Consider the following 11,218-nt stretch of genomic DNA (forward strand, 5'->3'; position numbering starts at 1 on the left):
TACGGGACTCCCTAGGCCTCAAGATATAAGCCATTTCTGGAACTGAAGAGTTTACTTGATGATGTATGATTTCAAATTGGGGGAAAGGTACTGTTTTCTTCTGATTTTTTTCTGTCTTTTGTTTATATATCAAGAAGGCTCCTGATTTTTGCATGTTAATGTTGTGTCTTTCTACTTTGCAGAAAGTATTTATTAGCTCTAGAATTTTCCTCACAGAGTTTTTAGGGTCTTTTTGTTATAAAATCAGTTCATCTGCAAATATACTTTGACTTCTTGCTTTCCAATTTTAATTCCTTCATCTCTTTTAGTTGTCTTAAAGTAAAAGTTAGCTTCAACCTTTCCTATATTGAGTGGGTATGGTGAGGCTTGCCAGCCAGGTATTCTTCATTTTAATGGAAATGCTTTGAGATTCCTTTTGTTTAGGATGGTGTTGTTTTTAAGCTTGATGAAAATCAAGGTTTGTCTCGTGTATCCTGAATCCAGTAGTTCTCAACCTGTGAGTTGGGACCCCTTTGGGGGTAAAATGTCTTTTTCACAGGGGTTACCTAAGACCATTGGTAAATAAAAATATTTACATTACAATTCTTAACAAAATTACAGTTATGTTGTAGCAATGAGAATGATTTTAGGGTTAGGGGTGTCCACAACATAAAAACTGTCTTAAAGAGTCACAGCATAAGTAAGTTTGAGAACCACTGCCCTAATCTTCCATGAAGGGACAATGGATCTTATTTCTGCATGTGATGAGATGAGACTGTGTAGATTTTGTCTTTTTGATTGCATGGCAGACTAAATTTATTAGTTTTGACTTGAAGCCATGCTGATCATTGTGGATAAATCTTTTTGATGTGTTCTTGAATTTTGTTTGCAAGTATTTTATTGAGAATTTTTGCTTCTGTTTTCATAAGGATATTGGCCTATAATTTTCTTTTTGATTGTCTTTGTGTAGCTTTGTGTCAGAATAATAATGGCTTCATAAAAAGAATTAGGCAATGTCCCTTCAGTTCCCTTTTCCATTAGTTCTTAGAAAACTGGTAGAATTCTGTGTTGGACCCATCTATTCCTGGACAGTTTTTGTTGGGAGATTTTAAATCACTGCCTTCATTTTAGCAGGTGTTCTGAGTCTGTTTAGCCTGTTTATTCCATCTTGATTTAGCTTTGGTAGGTCTTATGTATCAAAAACAATTGTTTGGTAGAATGCAGAATTTTAAACATGTCCTCATGATTCTTTGAATTTCCTTGGTATCTGTTGTAATGTTTGTTTTACCTCTTATTTTATTTACTAATTTGAGTCTTTTTATTTTACCTAGAGCCACCCTTCCTTCTATTAATTCTATTATTAGTATTTGTTGTTTCTTTATCATTGTCTCAGTCATGCCTTATGTTTGTGTTTGTTTTTTATATTAATTTATTTATTCACTTTGCATGCGATCACATTCCTACTCCTTCCTCTCCTCCCAGTCCCATCCTCACATCCTTCCTCCCTTCCATTGCACCTTCCCTTCTCCTGTGAGAAGGGGTGCCCCTCCCTACCTGGGGTCCCAGCTGGCCCTGGAACATCAAATCTCAGGTGACCTAGGCATACCCTCTCCCACTGAAGCCAGACGTGGCAGCCCAGCTAGGGGAAAGGGATCCAAAGGATGGCAACAGAGTCGGAGTCAGCCTCTGCTCCAGGTGTTAGGGGACTCACATGGAGACCGTGCTACACATCTTCAGTCCTACATTTTATTATTTCTGGCTATCTACTCTTTTGAGGCATCATTTCTCTCGTCCTCCTCCTCCTCCTCCTCCCTCCTCCTCCTCCTCCTCCTCCTCCTCCTCCTCCATTTCCTCCTCAGTCTTTGAATGTGCTGGTATCAATATGAAATGTCTCCTGTTATACACACACACACACACACACACACACACACACACACACACACACATATATATATTCACTTATATCAACTATATATCAACTGCCTTCATTGCTTCCAATAGGTTTATGTATAATGTGTTTTACTTTCATTCAATTCTAAGAAAGGGTTTAATTTCCTCCTTTATTTCTGTCTTGACCCAATTTTCACTCCTAGTAGTTTAGATTGTATATTTTCTGCTGTTTCTTATGTTGTTGAATCCAGCTTTACTCCATGGTGGTCATATAGTTTGCAGTGTTGTTTCAATTTTCTTGTATCTGTTTAAACTTGCTTAATGTCCAAGTATGTGGTCAGTTTTGGAGAAAGTCCCATTTAGAAGATAACAAAGGTTTATCTTTTTTAAATTGAACATGAGTTAATTATATTTGTGTCATAGTGATATTTTTAAAAATATAAGAGCAAAAATCTCGAAGTAATGAATAGAACATTTTAGTGCTTCTCCTTAGTGGTAGTTAGCCTGTGGTTCAGTGGATGACCCTACGTCCACATGGGTGTAAGCGACACTCACTGAACTCAGTGGATAATGGGGAAGAAAAGGGGGTATGAAGTGGGTAAGGAGATGTGTTAGGGATATTTTGGGGTAATGGTTGTAGAAGGCAGATAAAATCCACATTTATTATGCATACATAAGAATTTTCAAAGAATACATTTAAAACTTTGAGATATTCAACTTTGTTTTTCTGAGTTTGAAGTAGTTTCTTCAGATTCAAAGATCCATAATATTTTCTCAGACTTACAGGGCTGGTGTCAGAAGGGGAAAGGAAGGTAAAGGATTTACTGAAGTCAGGGAGTGAGGTTAAGACTGTTAATAATTTCTACATGTGTATGCATTGAAATCTGTTTGAGCCATAGGGGTTAGTCTAAAGAAGTCTGTGCAAAGCCAGGCAGTCCCCAGAGTATTACTGACTTAGAACGGGGTTGGAATGTGGCTGGGTGTCAGCACCTTGCACTAATAGTTGAGGTTGCATGTTAACCCTTAAGAGATATCAGGACTATGAACTCTATGGAGCCACAGTAAGGGTCCTACGTGTCCCTTTTCACTATCTGAAGACTGAAACATGAGCGGATAAGTAACTTTAGTGAATGAGCACCACTGGAAGCCGAGACTATAGAAGAGTGGTTATTTAAGGCAGGAATCTGCAGAAACTGTTATGTAAAAGCTGCTAGTTAAAAGCAGCTTGGCAATAGGTCAGCGTGATTTCTTAAAACTCAGTATAGAATTAGAGATCAGTGATCCTAAAGTGTAATACATGAAGAATTGAGAAAGAAGGTACCAGGTGGGTGTATGAAATTTGCCTTTATCTTGATAAACAAAAGTTACAGAGATGCTTGAATATAGGTGATTAACCTCAAAATATCCTAAATTGTCACTGATTGTTTTATTTTTTTTTTTTTTTTTTTTTTTTTTTTTTTTTTTTTTTTTTTTTTTTTTGTTTGTCAATTTTTTTTATTAACTTGAGTATTTCTTATGTACATTTGGCAACATCCCTTCCTCCCCCCCTTCTTATGGGTGTTCCCTCCCCACCCTCCCCCATTGCCGCCCTCCCCGACAGTCTAGTTCACTGGGGGTTCAGTCTTAGGGACCCAGGGCTTCTCCTTCCACTGGTGCTCTTACTAGGCTATTCATTGCTACCTATGAGGTCAGAGTCCAGGGTCAGTCCATGTATAGTCTTTTAGGGTAGTGGCTTAGTCCCTGGAAGCTCTGTTGCTTGGCATTGTTGTACATATGGAGTCTCAAGGCCCTTAGCTCTTCCAGTTCATTCTCTGATTCCTTCAACGGGGTCCTGCTCAGTTCAGTGGTTTGCTGCTGGCATTCGCCTCTGTATTTGCTGTATTCTGGCTGTGTCTCTCAGGTTGATCACATCCTGCCCTGTCGGTCTGCACTTCTTTGTTTGCATCTTGTCTAATTGGGTGGCTCTATATATGGGCCACATGTGGCAGGCTCTGAATGGGTGTTCCTTCAGTCTCTGTTTTAATCTTTTGCTCTCTTCCCCTGCCAAGGGTATTCTTATTCCCTTTTAAAGAAGGAGTGAAGCCTTCACATTTTGATCATCCGTCTTGAGTTTCATTTGTTCTAGGCCACTGAGGGTAATTCAAGCATTTGGGCTAATAGCCACTTATCAGTGAGTGCATACCATGTATGTCTTTCTGTGCCCATTGGGTTAGCTCCTCAGAATGATATTTTCCAGTTCCAACCATTTGCCTACTTAATTTCATAAAGTCGTTGTTTTGATAGCTGAGTAATATTCCATTGTGTAGATGTACCACATTTTCTGTATCCATTCCTCTGTTGAAGGGCATCTGGGTTCTTTCCAGCTTCTCTGGCTATTATAAATAAGGCTGCGATGAACATAGTGGAGCACGTATACTTTTTATATGTTGGGGCATCTTTTGGGTATATGCCCAAGAGAGGTATAGCTGGATCCTCAGGCAGTTCATGTCCAATTTTCTGAGAAACCTCCAGACTGATTTCCAGAATGGTTGTACCAGTCTGCAATCCCACCAACAATGGAGGAGTGTTCCTCTTTCTCCGCATCCTCGCCAGCATTTGCTGTCACCTGAGTTTTTGATCTTAGCCATTCTCACTGGTGTGAGGTGAAATCTCAGGGTTGTTTTGATTTGCATTTCCCTGATGACTAAAGATGTTGAACATTTCTTTAGGTGTTTCTCAGCCATTCGGCATTCCTCAGCTGTGAATTCTTTGTTTAGCTCTGACCCCATTTTTAATAGGGGTTATTTGTCTCCCCTCTTGTCTAACTTTTTGAGTTCTTTATATTTTGGATATAAGGCCTCTATCTGTTGTAGGATTGAAAAGATCTTTTCCCAATCTGTTGGTTGCCGTTTGTCCTGACCACAGTGTCCTTTGCCTTACAGAAGCTTTGTAGTTTATGAGATCCCATTTGTTTATTCTTGATCTTAGAGCATAAGCCATTGGTGTTTTGTTCAGGGAAATTTTTCCAGTGCCCATGTGTTCCCAGATGCTTCCCTAGTTTTCTTCTATTAGTTTGAGGTGTCTGGTTTGATGTGGAGGTCCTTGATCCACTTGGACTTAAGCTTTGTACAGGGTGATAAGCATGGATCGATCTGCATTCTTCTACATGTTGACCTCCAGTTGAACCAGCACCATTTGCTGAAAATGCTATCTTTTTCCATTGGATGGATTTGGCTCCTTTGTCAAAATCAAGTGACCATAGGTGTGTGGGTTCATTTCTGGGTCTTCAATTCTATTCCATTGGTCTATCTGTCTGTCTCTGTACCAATACCATGCAGTTTTTATCACAATTGCTCTGTAATACTGCTTGAGTTCAGGGATAGTAGATTCCCCAGAAGTCCTTTTTATTGTTGGAGGATAGTTTTAGCTATCCTGGGTTTTTGTTATTCCAGATGAATTTGCAAATTGTTCTGTCTAACTCTTTGAAGAATTGGATTGGTATTTTGATGGGGATTGCATTGAATCTGTAGATCGCTTTTGGCAGAATGGCCATTTTTACTATATTAATCCTGCCAATCCATGAGCATGGGAGATCTTTCCATCTTCTGAGGTCTTCTTCAATTTCTTTCTTCAGAGTCTTGAAGTTCTTGTTGTACAAATCTTTTACTTGCTTGGTTAAAGTCACACCGAGTACTTTATATTATTTGGGTCTATTATGAAGGGTGTCGTTTCCCTAATTTCTTTCTTTGTTGTCTCTTTTAGTAGAGGAAGGCTACTGATTTATTTGAGTTAATTTTATACCCAGCCACTTTGCTGAAGTTGTTTATCAGCTTTAGTAGTTCTCTGGGTGGAACTTTTGGGATCACTTAAATATACTATCATATCATCTGCAAATAGTGATATTTTTGACTTCTTCTTTTCCGATCTGTATCCCTTGACCTCCTTTTTTGTTGTCTGATTGCTCTGGCTAGAACTTCAAGAACTATATTGAATAAGTAGGAGAGGCAGCCTTGTCTAGTCCCTGATTTTAGTGATTGCTTCAAGTTTCTCCTCCATTTAGTTTAATGTTAGCCACTGGTTTGCTGTATATGGCTTTTTACTATGTTTAGGTATGGGCTTGGATTCCTATTCTTTCCAGGACTTTTTTATCATGAAGGGGTGTTGAATTTGTCAAATGCTTTCTCAGCATCTAATGAAATGATCATGTGGTTTTGTTCTTTCAGTTTGTTTATATAATGGATCACGTTGATGGTTTTCCGATATTAAACCATCCTGCATGCCTGGGATGAAGCCTACTTGATCATGGTGGATGATTGTTTTGATGTGCTCTGGATTCGGTTTTGCCAAATTTTATTGAGTATTTTTGCATCGATATTCATAAGGAAATTGGTCTGAAGTTCTCTTTCTTTGTTGTGTGTTTTGTGTGGTTTAGGTATAAGAGTAATTGTGGCTTCAGAAGGAATTGTTAGTGCTCCATCTGTTTCAATTTTGTGGAATAGTTTGATAATATTGATGCGAGGTCTTCTATGAAGGTCTGATAGAATTCTGCACTAAACCCGTCTGGACCTGGGCTCTTTTTGGTTGGGAGACTTTTTAAACGTTCTTTAATAAATGCATTCATCTTAATCTACAATCTCTTCAAGCGTCTTTGAGACTATGCCTTCTTTTCTTTTACTTATATTAGTTTTCAAAAGAATATTTTTGTTGGTTGATTTTGTTTCCTGTCACAAGATGTCACTTTGATAGCTGGTCCCCAACTTGATAGCCTCTTCCTATTTCTGACTGATAGGCCTACGCATCCATATCCATTTGATTACCATGTCTGTTTCTTATTTTTATGTATTGCTTCCTTTATGACATCATCATAACCTAAGCTTTCTCCCTCTATAGTTTGACCTGTCTCCCTCACTTCTCCTTAGTGAAGTGATTTTTACCATCCGTATAATTTATCAACCTTTATTCATGTTTATCACCCCTTTATCCGTGTGTATTTGTGTGTGTGTGTGTGTGTGTGTGTGTGTGTCTTCCACCACTTCCTAGTATGTAGTAATACTATTTTCTTTCTTATTCTACCCCTGACTGTTCTACAGTCTTGTTTTATTTTCCCTCTAGTTCTCAAGTCTTATTTCTTATCATGCTTGTGACTTTGTTTAAAAAGTCCTATTACCATGTGTATTATATAGAACATCATGTGAAGTCAACATATATGTATTAAAAGAATGACTGAATATTATATTAATATGAGCCAGTGACTTCTTAAGCTGTCTTTCTCTTGAAAGATTTTTCTCTTGTTAACATACACAAAAAATATTCCTCCTAAACTACAAATTGTAAGTCCAAAACGCCATTAATTTTCTGAAATTTTTCTTTTAATAATTCACCTATTTTTGTTAATAGTTCTCATTTCTGAGTATGGAATTTAAAAATCTATTCAGGGAGTTTCTTGGGGCAGTAATAAGCACTTTTCTATTGGTAAAAGTAATATGTGAGCATCATCGTGAAGGGACTGCTGAGCAGAGCAGCAGCAAAACATTTGGGGACTCACATTCCTCATTCTAGTGTCCATGCAAAGACAGACCGGGGAAGGCTGCGGGGATTTTCAAGCTTGATGAGGGAAGTTATTACATATGGTAACGAGATAGTAGATCATATTTTATCACTGTTTCTCATGATAAATAACAGTCCACACTCTCTTTAGAGACATACCTTTAAATGTTATTTTATGGAATCCTCAAAGGTCTGGTAACATCTTGATGGAGATTTTTCAATTTTGATTGAATAATTTTAATTTATAATAAACAAACCATTTAAAATGGTTTGGTTAAAATTCTAGCTCATAGAATAAGAATTTGATAGCTAAAGTGGAATAATTATATGAAGATTTTAATTTGTTGCATGTTCATTTATAAACCATTTTGCTTCTGTTATTTTTTCCTACAAGGAGACGGGGAGGGAAAGGGGGACTTATGGACATGAAACCAGGAAAGGGAATAACATTTGAAATGTAAATAAAGAAATATCCAATAAAAATAAATAAATTAGGGGTTGGGGATTTCGCTCAGTGGTAGAGCACTTGCCTAGCAAGCGCAAGGCCCTGGGTTCGGTCCCCAGCTCCGAAAAAAAAGAAAAAAAAATAAATAAATTAAAAAGAAAAGAAAATACCGAATACAAGAAAGAAAAAAAATAAAAATATTAATTAAGGGAAATTCTAAATTCTTAAAAAGGTCTTTAGATGTCCTCAAGGAAGGGTATCTCATACTGTATCATACTATTTTGAGGAAATTTAGATTTTGATCTTTTGTTCTTGTGTTTTCAAATACTAACTATTTCAAAATAACTCTGCAGTCATAATGATGATCTTCAGTTGAGGACAAGAGTGTTGGTTAGCAGTGATCATGTTCTCCATTACCAGGGTCTGACCTCCTCTCAGCTATGTCTACAGCTCATCATTATTAGTACCAGATTGCATGAGTCTGCATAGAGTGTTATTTTTGTTTAAGGTCAGTTGTTTTAAAGAATACAGTCTCTTTTTCAATTCAGCAAAACTACTTTATCTTGTCCTATTCTTAATTCTTTTCTCAGAGTCTGCATGTGCAAGCTGATTGTCATGGTAACTATTCTTAAAGTACTGAAATTCCATGTCAGGTAATTGAGGAATTATTAGGCAGATTCCTCTTCAAATGTGTTCAGTTTACAGAAGAGTTCTCTACATAGTGTAGCACAGTACTTGTATCAATCCAGAAAATTACAAATGAAAAATATGAACTATTTTAAACGTTGATTAAAATTATAAACTACTCAAAAATGAAACTAGAATGGATTGTTAAATCGGTTTTTAATGAGAATTGAATTATTTCCTAAATATTGCAATTTACAGATTTTCTTGTTTATGTTGTATACTTTTTAGAAGTTTGGTAAAACAAGTGGCTATCCTTTTTTAAGTGTGCACATACTAAAATGAGTTTAATAAGTTAGGAAAAATACTTATATTGAAATAAAAGCAATAGCTCAAGAAACCCAATTAAATATTGAAGAATGCTAAGCCCTACAAGTGGGTATCTATTGTTTCCCACAACAGCTGTTGCTAATGAAAGTTATTTGTATTCTTTTTATTATAAATTATTTTCTTTATTTACATTCAAATGTTGCTCCCTTTCTGGTGTTCCCCTCCACAAGTTCTTTACCCCCTCCCCACCTTTGCCTCTGAGAGGATGTTCCCCCCACCCACTACCACCTCAATGCTGCTATCTTCTCCCTTTGGAGGGCATCAAGCTTCTAGAGGATTAAGAGCATCCTCTCCCACTGAGGCCAGACAAGGTAGTCACATGCTACTTATGTAGTAGGGGCCACGAGGCAGCTCATATATGTTCTTTGGTTGGTGGCTTAGTCCTTTGGAGCTCTGAGAGGTCAGGTTAGTTGACACTGTGTTCTTCCTCCTGGGTCGACCCTTCCCCTCAGACCCTTCCGCCTTTCTGTACACTAGCCCAGCTCTCTGTTGGTGTTGCAATACCTGTGTCCTTGTTTTGCCATCACCCACTATGGAGAAGAAAAGCTCATTATTAACCTAAGATCATGATAAATCTTTAAAACAAACAAAGTTTGCTGTTCTTTAGAAATGTAAGAAGTAAAGACGAAAGAGAGCTATGCACCTATATTTGTCCTGACAGACTGAAATGAGGCACATTAGAGGTATTACATTAAGATCAGGTCACAAATTATCAGGCACATTTGTTTTAAAAAAGACAGTTTGCTCTAAAGTAGAATTTCAGAAGAGTAGGATTATGAATTTTATGCTCAAATTTCATTTTATACAGCTTTTAAAACTGTGATCAAATATCGTGTATGAATTTATATTTAATTTCAGTTACCATGACATTTTTGGTTGTGAGACTGTCCTTTAGGCTGAGCCATGTCTCTAACCCTTCCCTATTCTTGATATAGTTATGTAAAAATTCTGAACTTGACATAGAAAATCAGCCACATTTTAATTCAATGATAAAGGTTCTTAAAACTATTTACTTCTATTTTATTTTATGATTTTGAAGTATTATGCTAAGATACTTTAAAAAAGAGGATGAAAAGTACTCAGTTCAGTTTTGAATAGTAATTGTTTTCCTACACTGTATGTCAGGTAATTCATGATACTGGGGAACCTGTGTTCTTTTTTCCTACCTTTCTCTAATTGCCCATTTTTTTCCACTTTTGAAAATCAGAGAACATTGTTTGGTAAAGTGGACTGATGAGGTTGTTCTCACTGTGCTCTCTGTGGTCTGTAAACCATCCCTTTACTGTGACCACAATTGGTCAGGAGGTAACTGTCTGAAACATTTAGAATGTATGTTACTGTTGAGTTCTAGAACAGAAGTTAATGTTCCTAGGTTTGTCCTCCCAGTCATGGGATTGAATTAGACTCCATTTATGACCCCATTAAGGTGTATAAACATGATGGTAAGCTCCAAGGGACACGTGCCAACAATTGCTGGTCATCTAGGTGTAAATATTCTTGCTTCTACTAGAATTAACTTTTACAGGTCGGAGGTCACTTGTTTTTTGGAACTCCAATTTCATCCAATACCCATCTGAATAATTTAGTCTCACAGAAGTGCACAGCTAGCTAATGGAGTTACCAATTCTCTGGACAGGGTGATTTCTGTCTGGGGATGTGTTTGAATATGGATATACACTTCAAAGTTGTCCTATTTTCCTGTAACCTCATTTCAATCTTGTGCTTAAAATACTCAGTATACTACAGTAATGGTATTACCATTTTTATATATTACTCTGTTTGCTGATAAACTTCCTGCATAACTTCCTCTCTTATGGAAAATACTAGGAAACACTATTGAATATCTTTAAGCTAGGATACATTACCCTCTTCACATGTTCTCCTCATTGTGGTTTGCATTGCTTATAACTGAGCAACTTGTTTACTGGGAATTAAATAAAACAGATTAGAGTTCTATAGAACTTTTTAAACTTAGTTAAAATTTATTCACGATGTGTTGGGAAAACTTTTTTTTCATACACAGTTATTTTAAACTTTTAAGAAATTCTTTTTTTTTTTTCCAAAAATCAGTTTGATGCATCATGACCAAATAGCAGAAAGGCATTAAAGATCAACTGAGCTGCTTTTTGACTAACATTTCAGGGATTGTGAAGCAGCAGATAGACAGCCATATCACAGATCCAGATCAACAGAACAACGGCCTCTCCTAGAGCGGACCACCACCCGCTCCAGATCCTCTGAACGTGCTGATACAAACCTCATGAGGTCGATGCCTTCATTAATGACTGGAAGATCTGCCCCTCCTTCACCTGCCTTATCGAGGTGAAAGATACATTGATCAGACTAACTCCCTGTCCGCACTAC

At 37.1% G+C, this 11,218-nt stretch overlaps 1 protein-coding gene across 1 annotated transcript in view; it reads left to right on the plus strand.

Annotated features, from left to right (window-relative positions):
* Nucleotides 1-11,218, plus strand: part of Rims2 (regulating synaptic membrane exocytosis 2) — a 291,163-nt gene that overhangs the window by 124,700 nt on the left and 155,245 nt on the right. Inside the window, 1 exon segment of the mRNA XM_032914664.1 lies at nucleotides 10,997-11,176. Coding sequence (XP_032770555.1) covers nucleotides 10,997-11,176 — 180 coding nt within the window.

Source organism: Rattus rattus, chromosome 1 (assembly GCF_011064425.1).
Source record: "Rattus rattus isolate New Zealand chromosome 1, Rrattus_CSIRO_v1, whole genome shotgun sequence".
In the NCBI taxonomy this organism is placed as follows: domain Eukaryota; kingdom Metazoa; phylum Chordata; class Mammalia; order Rodentia; family Muridae; genus Rattus; species Rattus rattus.